Source organism: Xenopus laevis, chromosome 1S, assembly GCF_017654675.1.
Source record: "Xenopus laevis strain J_2021 chromosome 1S, Xenopus_laevis_v10.1, whole genome shotgun sequence".
NCBI lineage: Eukaryota > Metazoa > Chordata > Amphibia > Anura > Pipidae > Xenopus > Xenopus laevis.
This window is the reverse complement of record NC_054372.1, coordinates 129,054,610-129,074,189: the sequence shown is the minus strand read 5'-3', so window position 1 is coordinate 129,074,189 and position 19,580 is coordinate 129,054,610. Positions and strand designations below refer to the sequence as shown.

The 19,580-nt window shown below is 38.1% G+C and overlaps 1 protein-coding gene across 2 annotated transcripts in view; it reads left to right on the top strand.

Annotated features, from left to right (window-relative positions):
• The window catches only part of ror2.S (receptor tyrosine kinase like orphan receptor 2 S homeolog), a 102,418-nt gene extending 83,127 nt beyond the window's left edge, over positions 1-19,291 (top strand). For both annotated transcript variants that reach the window (XM_018243888.2, XM_041580170.1), the window contains exons 3-9: positions 137-424; positions 994-1,024; positions 11,216-11,343; positions 13,238-13,546; positions 14,757-15,002; positions 15,809-16,014; positions 16,644-19,291. In XM_018243888.2, coding sequence (XP_018099377.1) covers positions 137-424; positions 994-1,024; positions 11,216-11,343; positions 13,238-13,546; positions 14,757-15,002; positions 15,809-16,014; positions 16,644-18,059 — 2,624 coding nt within the window. In that variant the 3' untranslated portion in view covers positions 18,060-19,291. The remainder of the gene's footprint in view (positions 1-136; positions 425-993; positions 1,025-11,215; positions 11,344-13,237; positions 13,547-14,756; positions 15,003-15,808; positions 16,015-16,643) is intronic.
• Positions 19,292-19,580: the final 289 nt, after the last annotated feature.

Sequence of the window (19,580 nt, the reverse complement as noted above, 5' to 3'; positions counted from 1 at the left end):
GTAGCAGTCTGTGACAGTAGTGTGCTTTGAAAGGAAAGGCATTTTACAGAAGTGATGTACTGTACATAATTGCACCCTGGGGCCTGTCTCATCCAACTGTGATCTGACCCCTTTTGAATTACTTTTTCTCCCCCAGGATACTTCTTGACGTTTCTAGAACCCGTGAACAATATGACAATTGTACAAGGTCAGGCAGCAACACTCCACTGTAAAGTGTCAGGGAATCCACTCCCCAATGTAAAGTGGTTGAAGAATGATGCACCTGTGGTTCAGGAGCCCAAGAGAATTACCATCAGGAAAACAGACTATGGCTCACGGTTACGGATACAAGATCTGGACACCACAGACACTGGCTATTATCAGTGCGTCGCCACAAATGGAATAAAGACCATTACTGCCACTGGAGTCCTCTTTGTCAGGCTTGGTAAGCTTTACTATACTTTACAATGCACAGGCAATAACTGACCTTGTCGGCCCCTTCACCAGCCCAGTAAGAAGGAATTACAAAGGCGTACATGATCTTTATTTCTGCAACTGGTACCATTGGTATTTTATTGTTGCCCTGTCTTCTTAGATTAATTCCCAAAATTGTAAATTGTAAAAATACATTTTTTGGAAAGTACGGCAGTATTTTGTTTTTGCTGTGCCCCGGCCTTTTACCCACTCACAGCTCACCAATAAAATGCTTTTTATTTTTTATAAAGTTTCAGTTACAAGGCATACACAGCCTACAACTAGTAATGCATGTCTATTTATGTAAGTCAGTTAGTCAGTAATGTTTCGGACGACAAGGGCCCTTTTTCAAGTGTGGATGCATAATAAACACGGATTATCAGTTATTCTGCCTTCAGCATTTGATCCTCATACTTTATATTTGGACTTACACTGTAATTGCATTATTCACCCTTTGCCAGACAGCATCTCATATTCATATGTAGAAAGACATTACATGTCTGTAATATAATCTCTGTTTTTTTTTCTATGTTTGTATAGGACCAACAAACAGCCCTAACCCAAACATCCAGTAAGTACAATTCTGCAATAAATCCTGTGACTAGGCCTACACTTGTGCATTAGAAATATCCAATAAATGACATGGGATTCCCTCTGTGTTCCTTTGCTTGATGTTTTCTTTTAAAGAGAGCGCTGCTGCAAAACATATAATCAAATTAAGAGAGGCAGGCATGTAAAACAATAAAGAACAGTGCCATATTTCAGGAATTCTTTTTAAGAATGGGCTTCAGGGTTCCTGTATTGTCAGAGCAGAGTTGATAAGGATATGTAGATAAGGACTTGGATTTAATAAGGGAATGCTGACATCTATGCATCATGTCTTTTCAAACTGAAAGGGACAGTCTACCGGACAAAACCTGAATCCACTATTTGACCTTATTTATTTAACAAAAAAGCATGATTTCATCATATTGGGGGAAAACTTGATATAATCGAGCAAAAACCTTAATTGTACAATTTTTTTTGGAGAATTTTCCCAAATCGTACAATTATTTCTGGCTTTTTCCTGAAAAACATGAAATTTTCAGATTTTTGCCTAAAAAGCCTGAAATAGTCGGATTTTTGGGCTAATTCCAGCACAGACCACAGAGACTACCAAATTGGATAGGGACGTCTCCCACTGACTTATATACAACCTAGGCAGGTCTGAGAATTTTTTGAGTTGTAAGCATAAGACTTTAATAAATAACCCCCTAAGAGAAAGAAATGCAGTTAATAACTATTTATTCTGCTAGGCATTGTTAAATAACATCCAGAACTCTATACTGTACCATTTTTTCTTTCTCTTAACAAATCTTGGTCTTTTTGTGAAGGGGCAATGGCCATTTTCAAAATCATTGGTCAATCATTTTTATTTCTCCTTTCATTGCCTTTTGCCAGTGAAGTGGTGGTGTGTTCAATGAGATTTGGCTGGCGTGACTACAGAATTCTTGTTAAAGGTGTAAATCTATCCTCTGCTAACAGGAATGAACATTAACATTGCTTTTGCAAACATGTAACCTGACTCACTTTGTAAAGTCCCTTACACCTTATATACTGCTATAAAATGTTGATTGTTGTTGTCTCTGGGAAAGTCTTTCTGCAGGGTTCTGTAATTCTGGGTTTTAAAGTGAAATAAGCACTAAAAATTACCCCATTGAAAAGAGCTGCTACAACACTTGTACATCTTTGTTTTATATGCTATACTTTCATTGAATATACTAGTGCCAATTGTCTTGCAGTGGCAGAAGTAAGGCTTTTTAATTGGCGCCAGTAGAACAGTGCAGTATATTTATGACCACTCGGGTGCAGTTGCATTGAGCCAGTGGAAAGTGTATTTTCTGAAGTAAGCAATATAGTATGTCATGCTCCAATGTTATGCTGATAGAGAATATTTAGTGTGTATAGTAAGCTGTCCATTATCTGTGTAGGGATGTGTGATGTGTGATGCAGCAAAATCAACAACTTCGGCAGGCAAGCGGTTAATCACTAGGCCTGACACTAATAATCATTTCCTTATATGTAGGCTGCAATATTGTTGTATTGGTTACAGCTAACAGGCATTCTAAGGCATTGCTACAGTAAGGGGCAGATTTATCAAGGGTCGAATTTCGAAGTGAAAAAAACTTCGTAATTCGACCATCTAATAGGGTAGTCCGACATTCGAAGTCGAAGGATTTTTAAGATCGTACGATCGTACTTTGAGGTCCCCATAGGCTAACATAGCAATTTGGCAAGTTTAAGGTGCCGAAGTGTCAAAATCGAAGTTTTTTAAAGAGACAGTACTTAGATTTTCGAATGGTTGAATTTGTGAAGTATTTTCAATGCGAGTCGAAGTCGAATTCGGCCTATTCGATGGTTTTTTAATTCGACCCTTAAGGTGGCCATAGACGCAAAGATCCGCTCGAGCGAGCATAGCTATTTCGGGGGTAATCTGAACGTTCGGCCGTATGGCCAAACAATCCGATTACGATGTGCAATGGGCTCCGGCGGGACGAAAGATGTCGGCACTCTCCACACACGATCCGAAAATCGTACGAATCCTCGATTCGTACGATAGGATCTGTGCGTCTATAGCCAGCTTTAGTAAATGGGCCCCCAGATGTAAAAAAAATATGAAATGATTACATAGCTAAATACCTCATCCTTTAGCAGTTGAGAGATGCCTCTCGAGTATAGTTTTTTGGATCCTAAAAAAATCTAATAATCTGCAAGATATTTCTCATGTTTAAACACTGTTAGTTTTAGAAGATTTGTTTTGGCTGGCTCAGAGGAAATACATGCAATGAATAAATTGCTTTTTCCCACTCCCTACGGATATTTGACTCCAGTTAGATATTTGGCCAGTTAGAAATCCACGGGGGATTTTTGGACTCTTTTACATGATTATTATCTTATATACTATAAGGAAGCCCCCGCATATAATTGGCACGGTGCAGACAATTCAAGCAGATCTTAAAGAACAGCATAGTCTCTCCCATACCATATATGGCCACTAAGCAATTATTCTCATGACTCTTGCCCATAAGGCCATCTGAGTTGGCAGATGATACTGCTAACATGCCAGTGGGACTTGCCACCCTTGTTGATTAGCTTTAGCATGAACATGGATTATAAGAGAATGATAGTTCAAAATTCTCATTCAGCACCCACCCAGAGATCATATAATTTAGCCACATTGGCCCACAATGATGAATCCAATTTGCTTCCTTCCAAATATTATAAATGTTGGTATGTAACTCAAGAAAAAATCAAACCTATAAATAATCTATAACCAAAGTAAAGATAAAGGATTTATACATGTTTGGGTGTGTTTGTATGTCCTTTGTGAAAAGGATTTTAAAAACACAACAAATACACAAGGAACATTAAGACTTGAATTGAAAAGCAGTTTGTTCAAATCTTATTCTAAGCTCCCAAACAGCAGCCTTTGCCTTTCTTTTACCACATGTCCCCCAGCTGCTTTATATATTAACTCATCATTTGTGTTGATTATTTTTACATTTGAGACATACAGTTTTATCATTAGCCTAAGCTTTACTCCAATAAAATAGCCTGTACTTGCAATAGGAATCTGTACTTGGAAAAAGGGGGGACAGAAGGGTGAACAGTCTCAGTAATAAACACATCTAGGCTTAAAAGACACAGAGGGATACTGTACAGAAGCAGCATATCATTACAGACACCTCATTTACAGCACTCGGTAGTATTACTTTCGGCAATCTAATAATAAAATTATATTCTGTGCCAGATGCAGTTGTTTTGGCAGATTCCCTTAATGCTTTTTAAAAACCTTTCATTTTTTAATAAGCAGTGTTTTATATATATATATATATATATATATATATATATATATATATATATATAATAAAGCAAATGGACCCGCACTCCTTAGTAATCGTGAAGACATAGATGTGCTTTATTCACAATGCATTTCCTGAATAAAGCACATCTATTTCTTCACGATTGCAGGTCCATTTGCTTTATTATATTGGAAGATTTGACCTACGCACCCATTTATGTATTTGAAATCCGGAAAAAGTGCGTTCACCTGTTTGGACAATATATATATATATATACACGTATATATATATATACATATACACAAAAGTAGAAAAGATGAAGCAGCACTCGTTTGTTGCAAAAGAGTATATTAAAAATTCATGACATCACAGAGCAGCGACGATTCGGACAATCTGCGTGCCCTTTATCAAGCCAAAATGAATCCCAGCACAGCACAGGTATCACATTTTCTAGGCAATAGAAAGGAAATGACATCACAATTTGCATCACCCTTGATGTGGATCATTAACATATATATATATATATATTCATAGATACAAAAACAGATCATAATCACGATTTAAGACCAGTGGATGTAAAGATTTAAGTGTATTGATCCACCACCCCTCCCTTCTCTTCAGCATCAATTCTCTGTCGCCTCCTCTTTTTAAAGGAGCCACTGTTTCTAATACCATAAACTTTAACTGATCAGCAGTATGTCCCATATCCGCAAAATATTTTGATACAGATAATGAAGTATTGTAGTATTTGGATTAAACATCCTGGTGAGATTTTTATGATTATATGTCAGATTTAGGTTTTCACTTACCATATAACACCATAACAACTTTAGTTCAATAACATATATGTATTTAAAATTTAAAGGAAAACGATACCCCCAAAATGAATACTTAATTAAGTACAAATTAAATACAAATTAAGTGGCATATTAAAAAATCTTATTAAACTGGTATATATATTTAAGTAAATATTGCCCTTTTATATCTCTTGCCTTGAACGCCATTTTGTGATGGTCTGTGTGCTGCCTCAGAGATCACCTGACCAGAAATACTACAGCTCTAACTGTAACAGGAAGAAGCCTGGAAGCAATAGTCGTAACTCTGTCTGTAAATTGGCTCATGTGACCTAACATGTATAGTTTGTTTGGTATGTTTGTGTGCACCGTGAATCATACGATCCCAGGGGCGGCCCTTATTTTTTAAAATGGCAGTTTTCAATTCATGATTACTCAATGGCACTACTAAAAAAGTATATTATTATGAAAATGGTTTATTTATATGAAGCAGGGTTTTACATATGAGCTGTTTTATGAAATATATTTTTATAGCGACCTACATTGTTTGAGGGTATAGTTTCCTTTACGGTTAATCTATTAAAACTGGCTTTACCATCAGATTATACATACAGTATATATTATCTCTTCTAAATCTCTAATCAACCATACCGTCAACTGTTTTTTCAACATAGGGTAAACTCCCAGACAAATGGCAAAATAACCTAAGTACATTGTAATATGCCTTATTTGAAATACTCCAAACATTGGCACGAGGGGCTAGTTAGGCTTGTTGCCTAGTGGGGTATTAGATAGCACCATGGGTTCTCTGAAAGGTACTACTTGGTGATCGCACGTTATATACTGCATCTTTGTTATATCTATAGAGAAGAATGCATGATGCTGTATGGTTTAGTTCTTGTCTCTGTTAAGAAAGAATTCTTATATTTAGTTAATTTTCCTTGCAGAGCAAAACCAGTAGGTATTGATGTATAAATATAAAAATAGACTGCAGGAATCCATATAAAAATATAATTATTGTTTTGCAGTTTAGAGGAAGAAGAGCATCACATAAAACAGTGTGGGGCTATTGCCTAGCACAGCAGAGCATCCCATACAGATACTGCAGCATTTTAAACATCTGCTCTGTGTTTTACACCTTACACAGTCCATGTCAAATCCAGAGGTTATCGGTAGTATCAGTTACTGCTATAAGTGTTGCACTCAATGTAACAAAGCACCTAGCTCTAGGGCAAGGCAGGGATAACTACAGACAGATTTATTGTGTTATTATTGTGCTGTTCTGTGAGCTTGACTGTTGTAAGTCTTTTTTTAGCTACTAATTGGTTTTTGAATGATAAAAGATATAAGTGGCACAAGTATCAGTGACATATTGCAGCATGTGGATGCCAGAAGCATTTTTGTAAAGAAGGACTTTTTTCGCTTTAATGGAAATTGGAGACTGGAATTATGTCATTCAACCTAAAGGGTGTAAAACTTTTTCTCAGTAAATGTGGCTGCATTGTATATTCTGGAGAATGCAAATACTGAGGCTGGAAGCTCAACTTATTTTTCTCCTGAGGAGGGTTCACACCCTAACATTCAGTCTTCAGTAAGTTGATTTTCCTTTTGAATGACTGTAAATCCCTGTGCATACAGGAATGGAAGCAGGCACTATAGTCACCTTCATTTTTACTGATGAGTTCATAAATAGGATATGGAGACCCAATCAGGGCTTATTTGCCAACACCAGGCACTTGTACAGATCAGTTGTGCTTTGTATCCTTGTTCTTGTTGGGTTGTTGTGCCCACAGACCTTATTATGCCCCTACGATACATTGCATGCCCTGATGTTCCTTCCATTACATGAATAAAGTACAAGGACAGGGAATGCAAGTTAATTTGGTGGTCAGATGTTGCTTTTACAAATCAATTACAATTCGATTTTTCATCATAATGAAGTTCTTGAAAAAACATAGCCGGTACCCATCAGCGGGGTCACCCCAACTCTTTTATGGAATCACTGCTGTAGAGTTGGCAGTTGTGCTTAATATACTTAAAAGAGTAGAATTTCTGTTTAAAATAATGGACATTTGGTTCTTAAAGTTACCGATGCCATCTGAGGCTAACATTGTCCAATGGCACTAATACCCCTGTGCACCCTTTAATGCAACCTTTGTACAACTCGTCAATTTCTTGGGTTCTGTTCTGAAATTATTTGTGGGCTGCAAGAATCCACATGCTCTGGGGCCAAAGCATTATGGGTAAAACCTGTGCCACAGTATGTCCTGCCCCCCCCAGTGCCCTGCCATTACTTTATTTGTGAGTGCATTTTGCTTGATGATGAATATCTGTGAAGATGATGTGATGTAAAATCAGTCGTTTTCTAAAATTAGATCTACAGAGTTGGATCGACAATTCCCAGAATCACAGTCAGTAAGAATAGGTATGTGTATTTCATCCAACTAAAGAGACCGAATAAAGAGCTACTTTCAACAAGCAGTTAAAGAGAGCTTGGAGATTACTAGACTGCTCTTTCCATGCCATATATGGGCTGCACTGGAGCCACTGGTAAAACGTTCACAAATACACAGAATGGTGCTGGCCACAGCTATACACTCGCAGGCCAGTTTGACAGCAAACCATCTTAATGATACAATGATATTTTTTATGGCTATGTGAATTGAAATCCTGCAAATCCTGTAAATTGTTTTGACATAGTTAGCTTGCATTACGCTTTAGGGAAAATTATATTTTTAACTACGAGACAGTTTATGCCTTTTGGTTGATAGCACGTGGGAAATGTCGATCCTTACAATTCTGTTAGTGGGAACTGAAATGATTAATAAGCCTTTGCCCCACAGCATCTGAATCCCATTCATCTGAAAGAGAAGCATGCTGTTCATACTGTCAGGCTTAAATTACTTAAGGATGGTGCCTTTAGTTTCCTTATGGCACCTTATACCTTATACCTTATACTTATCCTTATACCCACCTGATGGCACTGCTGCATACCTCCCAACATTTTTGAAATAGAAAGAGGGACAAAAAGATTTGCCATGCCCCTTTTTTAAGGCCACACCCACTAATTAACGAGTTCATTTTACAAAATTTGGCAGGTTATGAAAGTTTGAATTCATTTCTGTGATTTTTATGCGTTATTACAGTTTTGCTAATGAAAGTGAATTGCCCTTTAAGCTGCTAGTCACAGTTTCCCCAGTTTATCTTAAATAGTTACAATTGTTTCTTTGCTTATCTTAAATTGTTATAAATGTAAGTGCACCTAGTACTGTGGAGATGGAATCCATATTGGAGGCCATTGATCTATCTGAAGATCATTGAAAACACAAGCTGAGAGAAAGCCACCCTTCTGAATCACTTGATATAGTAGTTGCCGAGCATAATGCACATAGCCCTACAGCCCATTCAGCTGCTGTGTTTTCCTTTCATTTATTTCACGTTGTTAAGACGATTTGTATTTGAACATTTCACAAAGGAGAAATGTAATCTATTTCTGAACTTGAGGTTTATTTACTAGCGACTGTTAACTTTTAAATGCTTCTGTGGGGCTATGAATCCCAAATCAAGTCAGGCCGTAGCACTCCCATGCAATATCCTTTATGAACAGCTGTAAGCATTTATATTTCATTTTAATAAATAACCACACTTCCATCTCAGTTAATTCTCCAGTAAAGTGTGCCTGCAAACTTTGCACTCCATTTTACACAGAAGTGCTTGTTCATCAAGGTACATCACAAGAGAACATAGCAAGTTCTTCCGTGTAGGGCTGCTTTTAAGGTAGGGCAGAAAACCCTCCTGTCGTTGAACTGAGGCTCCCTGTATTCCAGCTACTCCTTCATGCTCATTTTTTTGAGACAGGTTATGTCTTTTTATTTATCTACTTTGTTTTCATTCCTTTATTTCCATATTCAAACAAAAGGCCAGGTTGATAGGGCCAGTGAGCCTTGCAACCAGATTACAAATTAAACTGCAAGCAGGAGTGCTGCAGTACCATTGAGGAATATTTAAAAAAACACACACAAAAATGATGTTTCTTTATCATTTACAAATTGACTTTGAATGTCATTGTCATTGTAAGGGTCAGGGCACACAGGCAGATTCGGGGAGATTAGTCGCCCGGAGCGATTCGTTTTCCGAAGTCACCCAAAGTTGCCTCCGAGTGCCATCCCGTCGGCGATTCACATTTTAGCTGGCTGGAAGGCAGGGGAGGCAGTTTGGGGAGATTTGTCATTGGGCGACTAATCTCCCCGAATCTGCCTGTGTGCCCTGACCCTAAATTGTACCCTACCCATAAAAAAATAGCAGCTAGCAGAAACGCAAATTTGAAAACATTAAAAGCTTGTGATTTGGGCAGTTTTGTGCCTTGCAGCCGTGCCGCAGCTTTTCGGTGGCTCCAGGATGTACACTGTGTCCTAGTGCTGCGCAGCTGTGCTATAAATAAGGCAACCTGTCATATTTAAAGGCTACTGTATAGCAACTGTCTGAAAGCCTTGCTGTTTAACCATGTTATTGCGGGCTGGAATATCTTTTACCCCTGAAGTTGAATGTTACTGTATATTTATTTCAGAGACTTATTTAAAATAAAGTAGATTTCTAATTATCCGAAGTAACGACATTTTGGAAGGTCTCCACCATAATGCTCCTAAACTAGGTCTACCTCTACATTATACTAAAAGTTACATAGTAACATAGTAAGTTAGGTTGAAAAAAGACACACGTCCATCAAGTTCAACCTTTTAACCCTTGTTTAACCTGCTTAACCCAACTGCTAGTTGATCCAGAGGGGAAAAAAACCCATTTGTAGCCTCTCCAATTTGCCTCAGATCAGTCCCTGGATCAACTTGTACTATGAGCTATCTTCCATGAGCCTATTATTTCTTAAAGCTATGTATCGGTCTGTACGACTGATTCAGGGAGAGAATTCCACATCTTCACAGCTCTCACTGTAAAAAACAAACCCCTTCAGAATATTTAGGCGGAGCTTCATTTCTTTTAATCAGAATGGGTGACCTCGTGTCAGCTGGAAAGACTTACTGGTAAATAAATCATTAGAGAGGATTAGATGGACATGTGTCTTTTTTCAACCTTACATACTATGATTTTATTATATGATCCCTTTATATATTTATACATAGTTATCATATCACCCCCTTAAACGCCTCTTCTCCAAAGTGAAAGTTAACTAAAAGGTGAACCTCTCGTACCTCTTTCATTACAAGGGGGTCGAATTAGTACAAAGGGGAATTCTCAAAAGTGTAGTTTGCCTGAAATTGTAGTTAAGGTGGAGTAAATGGTTTGTTTATGGGAGAAATAATCTAACATTGAATTCACAACCCTACATACATTTGTTTTGTAACATTTAACAGTAGGTGTAACCGTGTAGGTCCATGTAAATCCATTTTCCTTGAATAATTAACTAGCCAGTGTCATGCTTGCTCTGACGGCTTGTGTCCCCGTTGTTGTAATCCGATTGTTAGGTCCTAGGGCCAACAATCAGATTAAAGCCCAGTATCACTAAATGAGCGGATCTTATAGCATCATATGACCACCTTTACACATAAGAGAGATGACAATTTCATTAGGATGATGCATTTATAAGCGGGAGAAGCAGGGGTTGTTTGCTTTAAATATGAAATGCATATATATTTTATTGTGCCATCTCCCTAGTTGTTCAGGGCTGCAGGAATCAATAGCTGTGTGTTACATATCTGGCTCCTAAGTATCCTAAGCTCCAATTCTTGTTTTAAACCCTACAACAGTTTTTGAAGAGGTACACTCAGTTGTTTTTACATGTTGGAGAACACAGTCCCTTAACCTCTTGCTTTCTAGGGAGGGGCCCCTCAGCACTTCCTGTTACCCTCGGGGGTTGAATACAAATAATATTTTGAAACATTACTATATGCACAGCTAATGCCTAATCCCACCATATACCTTGCTGGGAAATGGTTAATGACTTTTCATATAGCGCAGCTGATTCATTCCAGACCATTGCATCCATGTTCATGCAACACTTACATACATACATTTTTGTTTTTCCACAACATAACTCCAGTGTTCTCTGACATCTAGACATCTGCAGACCTACTTATGTAAAATGCATTTGTATGTGTTTCTCTTTTCCTCCAGGGATGACTACCATAAAGATGGCTTTTGTCAGCCCTATAGGGGAATTGCCTGTGCGAGATTCATTGGCAACAGGACCATATATGTGGACTCACTTCAGATGCAAGGGGAAATCGAAAACCGAATTACAGGTAAGAATTACCTATTGTTTTGGGGACAATGGGCTTTATTTGCTGGTTTGTGTCTGTCATCTTAAATCTGACTTGAACAGTCAGCAGATGCCTCCAGGGAAAGTCTAGACCCTGCTGCGACATATCTCTCTCTCTATCTTCCACACAGAGAATGGGGCACCATGTTCCCTACTGGAGTAAACTACATCTGTAGAACCAGGAGCGGTTGAGACCCCAAGGAGTATAAATGGGCCCCACAAGTTTTCTAATTGCATCACAGTTTTATTATACATGTGCAAAAGTGATCATTGTCAGGAAAAAATGGGCCCCTTAACTTTTAGTTATGATATTGCCACCTCGAATTTTGGAGATGACATAGGTTTGTAAAAATAGGTTGGTGGGGGAGGGGGCCTCCTCTACATACTGTACAGTGAATAAACTATAACAAACAAGGGAAAGTTGTGCAATGAGGCTGTGACCACAAGATACATATATACATACAAGAGTCCTCTGCACTCAACCCATTATCAATATATTTAAGACAGAGACATTTTGTGCATACTGCTACTAAAAAATGCCTTACCCTTTAAACAAAACAGGGATTGTTTGTCCATATATTGCAATATATTTAAGCTGGCCAACTAAGTCAAAGTCATCCCATGTCTGACCATATCCTACGCTCAATTTCCATCTGATTTAATAAGAATTCTATTGCTTCATTATACATTTTACAAAGGGACTAAGTTTTACCTGCAACTTACTTGCTGCTTTCAAAGTAAAACTCCCAAACTTGGCTGCCCTTTTATTAGACACCAGTGGGATCACCTGACTATAGCTGAGAAGGGTGGGAGCTACAACATGGAGCTGGTCACTGCTCCTGTATAACTATAACAAACAAGGGAAAGTTGTGCTCACCACTAATTTCTAAACCATTAAGTGTACAGAGTATATCTACTTTTATAAAAATATATATCTATATATTAGAATAATTGGTTTGCTTCTCATATCATTCTAAGCATAGGGTAAATCCAGAGACAATAAGCAAATGGTTTTTGGTTACTTTGCTGGTTTTGCATAGAGTGGAATTGTGAATTGAAACAGTTACTGCGGTTGCTGCCATTGCTCCTTGCACATATTCATAGATAGCTTATATATTTATGACACCCAAAAAAAACATAATTGTCTTGGTTTTTTTTTTTTAACATTGTTCTATATTATTGATTTTGGCGCCCTCTGCTGCTCAGTTGTCTCACAGGCAGGCACCAGCCTTCTTACAATCGGCAATTTGTATTAAGGAAAAGTTTCAGAATGAACATTTTATAGATTATGTTGCTAAGGGATACTATATAAATGATCTATTTAAGGATAATCAAATATACCCAAAGAAGGGTAGGTCCCATTTATGAATAAACGCAAATAAATTTGTCTTTGTGAATAGGAACTGTGACATGTTTTACTGAGCTTTCTACTAAAACAAAGGGAATGTAAGCTTTGGGGATACATATTGTATCGGGTTTTACAATCAGTACGTTTATCAGCATACAATTAGCTGCAGGCAGGCCAACCTAAACTTTGCCCTCTTGTGGGCAGATTGTTTTAAAAATGCAGTGCACATTTTGATGTGGAACTATTACTTTCATTCAACCCCCATTGAGGGCAAGTTCAGGCATTGACATTGTCAGGTGACATTGTAGTTGTTTGGCTTGACACGATTAAACACAAAGTGACGTCTCCTTGCAGATTGCCAGTTAGTGCTGCTGTCATAAAGCAATGAGCTCTTTGGCTAAAGAAAGTTCTATTTTCATCCAAAAGAAACAGTTGGTGTAGTTGGTGCAACTTTAAACTGATTAAGCTTAGTCTGAAAAATGAGAAATGCAATAAATGAAAAATAATGAACTGTTTTTTTGTCTTTCAGCTGCCTTTACAATGATTGGCACCTCTACCCATCTCTCAGACCAGTGTTCTCAGTTTGCCATCCCATCATTTTGCCATTTTGTGTTCCCTCTCTGCGATGAACACACTTCTAAGCCAAGAGAGCTGTGCAGGGATGAGTGTGAGGTGCTGGAAAATGACCTGTGCAGGCAGGAATACAACATTGCCCGCTCCAACCCCCTCATTCTCATGCAGCTTCACTTACCAAACTGCGAGGAACTGCCACTGCCCGAAAGTCCAGAAGCTTCCAACTGCATGAGGATTGGGGTCCCAGTGGAGAAACTTAACAGATGTAAGTGTTAATGATGAGATAAAACTGTCCTCTAGTGCTATCCACTATTATTGAATGAACTGTGGCTTGGGCTGTCTTGGTTCCATAGCACTTGATCTACTGCTCCTATAATTACTGTGCCATTGACTGTGGTTTGATTGTATATGAAGATGTGTTAGGCCTGTACCAGCCAGCACCACCTTATGTTAATGCAACATTTTTATAAATACAGACACTTGAATTGGCGTTCTCAGTAGGCAATAAGGCTTTTTTATCCATCTTTGAAGGCAAATTTTAATGAAAACATTTGTCTTATTGGTATATAGAGAGTTTAATTCACTTTGTTATTCATGTTGAATGCCTTGCTCTTGCTTTTACAAAGGTGTTTCCAGCTTTGCTTTAGACGTGTCATTTTTAGAGATTGTTTCTTGGACCTGCATAATGCCTATTATGTCATTCCAAAATGTTGATTTGTGTTACAATCCTTTTAATATGTCTGGTTTGGAGGGTGGGGTCTTGCATTTTCAGGGGATAAGACTCAGCCTCTAAGTATGCTTATAACCTGAACAATGACCTGCCTAGAAAGGTTCTAAACAATCAGACCTCATTTGGCCACCAACATGGTGGTGATTGAATCACTCAGATAGCGTAGGCCACTTAGCTACTTAGTCCACACTTACTTTTTGGAGTAGCATTAATTTAGGTGCAGTTCTTGGGCCAATGAAGTGTTAATTCAATTAACAAACTCTTATTTGCATCTAAATTCTCCCTTTGTGTGGGCACCAGTAGACTCTGTGATACTGAAGATCGTTTCCTAGCGAGTTCTGTTCATTATCACTGGCCATCCCATTTCCACTTGTTATTGACTTGTTCTTCATTTCCATGTGAGTTTTCATGTTTTAGACAGATATCTGTTCATTGTTTGTAAATCTCCCCAAAAGAGCCTGACTCATTTATGACGTGTCTATTTCTGTTCTGTGGCTATTTAACTTGTTTAGTGTTTGTGTCTAAACACCGTGACATCCATGCCAGATGTGCAGCATTTGTACAGAATTTATACAGAATCCAGAGACAGGGTTGGCTACAAGTCTGAACATCAAAGTCTTTAAACGCCACACACGTACAAAGAATGTTCCACCGATCTTTTTTATATTATGGGGGTTATTAACCTCCAATATGTATAATGGATATCTAATTATTACTGTTTCTCTTCCACTGTTCTATTCCTCAGATCAGCAGTGTTACAATGGGACTGGAACTGATTACAGAGGATCTGTCAGCGTCACCAAGTCTGGCCACCAGTGCCAGCCATGGAATAATCAGGTTCCCCATAGTCACTCACTATCTAGTGCGGCTCACCCTGAAATTGGTGGAGGCCACTCTTACTGCAGAAATCCAGGAGGCCAGATGGAGGGTCCTTGGTGTTTCACACTGAATAAAAATGTCCGCATGGAGCTATGCGATATTCCTGCTTGCCGTATGTATCATAACATAGAACTTTTTGTGTCTTATTTTTATGAGAAAAGTTTAAACGCATGTACACTGTTGACTTTTTCTTCTGCTAACTTCCTCTAATATATGCAAAGTATGGGTTTATTGGTTATTATTATTTGTGCATACATTTGTATTATAGCAACTCCCATTCGAATATTATTGGACACATAGAGAAATAGAATTGTATTTGCATACAAGAAGCAATGCAGTTATACATAATTGTCTTAGGGAAAATAAAACACAGCTGTCAGCAATAATCTTTCATTTTTGTATGGTTAGGCACTGACTCAATATATTATTTATAGTATTTTTTTAATAAAATAATTGATCCAACTGCTTATGACTTCATAACACTTCAAGGTACAAAATATGCGATTGATATTATTTATTGTTGCAAAATTGTTTTGTTTAAAATTTTCTTCATTTGTTCTCTTCATTATCTTATATCCATTTGTCACTGCTTTTCACATTCATCTTGTGAATTGAACAAGACTAAGACCATAGCGCAATGATATGCAATATTGTGTAACATGCTGCACGACTTGTGGAGTGCAAAAGTACTTGCTGATTTGTTAAGCTACAAAATAAAGAATTTATAAAAAAAACAAAAAACAATTGATCCATGTATGGGATCTCTTGTAGCACTTAGCAACCCACAAATGAGTTCATCAAGCACGTTGGAAACCTGGTCTAGTCAATGAAGAACATGGTAGTCACTGACCAACTTTGAGAATGTTTTCAAGTATGCATCAGCTGGTCCTTGCATTGAACTGTATTTCTCTTTGACAGGTACACATGACAACACAAAGATGGAGATTCTGTATATCTTGGTCCCCAGCATTGCAATCCCACTGGTCATTGCCTGCTTATTCTTCCTAGTCTGCATGTGCCGAAATAAACAGAAGGCTTCAGCCTCCACACCGCAGCGCCGCCAACTCATGGCCTCTCCAAGTCAGGACATGGAAATGCCCCTTATGAATCAGCACAAACAACAGGTAATGTGTTTTAACATATTAACACATTCTTAATGGTGTTAAGGTCCCATTATTAATTCCATATGTTGAGAATATCTTAACATCCTAAATTCGTCAGTGGGTTTAGTAGGCACTAGATATAGTTCAACATTGTAGAAATTATTATTGACACCACCTTGACTTAATATATAGACCACCCAGTTGTTGACTCTTTCCAGAAAAATAAATAAGTGTATATGGCACAATGTTCTCTGCTCTTCCATAGCTTGCAAATGATGATGTGAAGATCCCAAAAAGGCCTCAGGTGTTTGCCCCAGCCTGTACCCCCCCAAAAGACAGCAGTCACTACAATGATAGTACTCTCAGTACTCTCAGTAGCTAAGAAATATAGATTCCCTAGTGCACAAACAGAGTTCCAACCTTTTTTTTTTGATCTGGCTCAAATTGCTCACTATTATTAGATAATAGGAAAACACTAGAGTGAGTCTTATGTCCAAAACCATGTTAGACCTGGCATGTGTCTGTTGTACATCACAGTGACCCAATGTTCATCTTTACCAGAGCTATGCAACCTTACAAAATGTCTACCAGTAATTCTTACAGTGTCCAAAAGGCCATAATCTAATGTTATGTGTTTTTTCCCTTTTCAGACAAAAGTAAAAGAGATAAACCTGTCAACTGTAAGGTTCATGGAAGAACTTGGTGAAGATCGTTTTGGAAAAGTGTACAAGGGACATCTCTTTGGTACAACTCCAGGGGAACAGACTCAAACTGTTGCCATCAAAACACTTAAAGACAAAGTAGAAGTTGCTCTTCGTGAAGAATTCAAGCATGAGGCCATGATGCGATCCAGACTTCAGCACCCAAATATTGTATGTCTTATAGGGACGGTGACCAAGGAGCAGCCCATGAGCATGATATTTAGTTATTCTCCACTTAGTGATCTGCACGAGTTCTTGGTCATGAGATCGCCACACTCAGATGTAGGCAGTACAGATGATGATAAGACGGTTAAATCCACTCTAGAACCTGCTGATTTTCTTCATATTGTGACCCAGATAGCAGCAGGAATGGAATTTCTTTCAAGCCACTATGTTGTTCACAAAGATTTGGCTGCCAGAAATGTCTTGGTGTTCGATAAACTCAGCATTAAAATTTCAGATCTCGGCCTGTTCCGGGAAGTATATTCTGCGGATTACTATAAACTGATGGGAAACTCCATGCTTCCTATTAGATGGATGTCTCCGGAAGCGATCACTTATGGCAAGTTTTCTGTTGATTCAGATATTTGGTCCTATGGGGTAGTTTTATGGGAAATTTTCAGCTACGGCCTGCAACCGTATTGTGGGTATTCCAACCAGGATGTTATTGAAATGATACGAAATCGCCAGCTTCTGCTCTGCCCTGATGACTGTCCTGCATGGATATACACTCTAATGCTGGAGTGCTGGAGTGAATTTCCTGCTAGAAGACCACGATTTAAGGACATACACACACGACTAAGAACCTGGGAAAATATGTCCAACTATAACAACTCTGCACAAACATCTGGGGCAAGTAATACTACACAGACAAGTTCTCTGAGTACGAGCCCAGTCAGCAATGTAAGCAATGCTAGGTATGTTGGGCCAAAGCCAAAAACCCAGCCATTCCAACAGCCACAGTTTTTGCCAATGAAAGGACAAATTAGACCTATGGTTCCTCAACCTCAGCTCTACATTCCAGTCAATGGGTATCAACAGATGGCTGCTTATTTTTACCCAGTCCAGATACCAATGCAAATGGCTCCACAACAAATGCCACCTCAGATCATGCCCAAACCCGGATCCCAACACAGTGGAAGTGGTTCCACTAGTACAGGATATGTCACAACAGCGCCCTCAAATAATTCCACGGCTGACAGGGTTGCTCTTCTTGCAGATGGGGCAGATGAAGTACAGTTATTGGCAGAAGATATGTCTCCAAATCCTGTTCAGGAAGAAGAAGGATCTGTTCCAGAAAAAGAATTGCTGGGAGACAATGACACATCTCAATTAGATGAAACAGATATTCACTCAGAAGCTTAACGTGTTTAGCTGAAAAAGAAGACTTATAAGACTAGTACAGTTCATTTTAGCATGAATTTGGACAAACATCTTCACACAGTGCCTATAATACAATTGGAATCTGAAGTTTGAGCCATAAACAATAAAGATGTTTCATGTATGTGTTGACAGCAGCTTTTGTACAGATTTTATAACTCTTGGACTCAGAATGTTCGCTACCATAAAAGATTTATGTACAGTTGCTGTGCAACATATGGCTGATTTGCAGTGCACATCATGTGCCGCAAAGACTGTGATTGTAAATTGAGATGAATGTGCCCATGTATTGTTAGGCATAACAAGTATTTGGCATACAGCAATGCTCTGAGAGTGCCTGGACCCCCACAAACAGAGCTCGCTGAACTAAAGCACACTAAATTGTGAGTGTCTAGCTGCATGGAGAACAACATGGGAAAACTGAAATGCACCACCATACAAACACTGTTTGTTTTTATCTGAGAACTGGGGAGTAACCCCCTTCTCTATTGCTGGTAATTTTTACAGGGTACAGTTCTTATATCTGTGAACCATGTGTGCCAAACTCATGAGCTTCCAGATGTTGCTGGCTTAACCACGATCATTAAACAGCCAGTCACTGGACAGCCTTGCGATTGGCATCCTTGCAACAGATCCTGGTAATCTGAAGCCAAAAGTATGGTCTACTGTGCACTAACCAACCAAACATTAATGGAGGTTTGTTGCTTTTTGTTGTAGAGACTGCAAGTTTATTATATTGTTTTTTAAATAGTTTAGTTTTAAACTAGACTTTATATTTTACACAAAGAGAAAGCTGATTGCTTGGGATTGTATTTGGAACCCACAACAACCAAATTTTGCCCATTCATAAAAATGTATTCCTAAAATGTCTGCCTTTCTGCCAACTCCAGTGTTTCTTAATAAACAATATGTTGTTCTGGTTGTTTATTAAAAAAAATAAAATGTGTACAGACTTTTAATGTAATTTATGTTTTTATTACTTTTTATAAACATTTTTAATGGAAGTAAACCCATAAAGGAAAAACATGGCTAATTTATCTGTTTAAAGTTACTTGTGTAATTTCTGGTTTTATGTAATAGATACGATCTAATCTATTCAATTACTAAATCTTGATTGTTTTCAATCCACGAACAACCCATTGCGCCTCACAGTTGTCTTTTTGTAAATCCGGATACTGAGAGTATCAAATAAAGGTGACATATAAAATTGGCTAAAACCCTTGTGATCTAATTCTTATTGAACAGTTTATAATAATGGCTGGAATTTCAAGTTATCTGGAAACAAATGCTTTCTGAATAAGATTGTCCATTCACCTTTTCTTCTGACTTTGGCTTGATTTCTTTCTTTCTTTTTTAGCTGTAGATTTCCCAAATGACTTTATATTTTTGTAAGATAATCCATGAGATACATTGAATTGATGTAGGTCCTTTGTTTTCAGTTAACTGAAATCCAATTTCTATTATTTGGCATCTAATTAGGGGCCCTTAAGAGGCATCAATAAAATA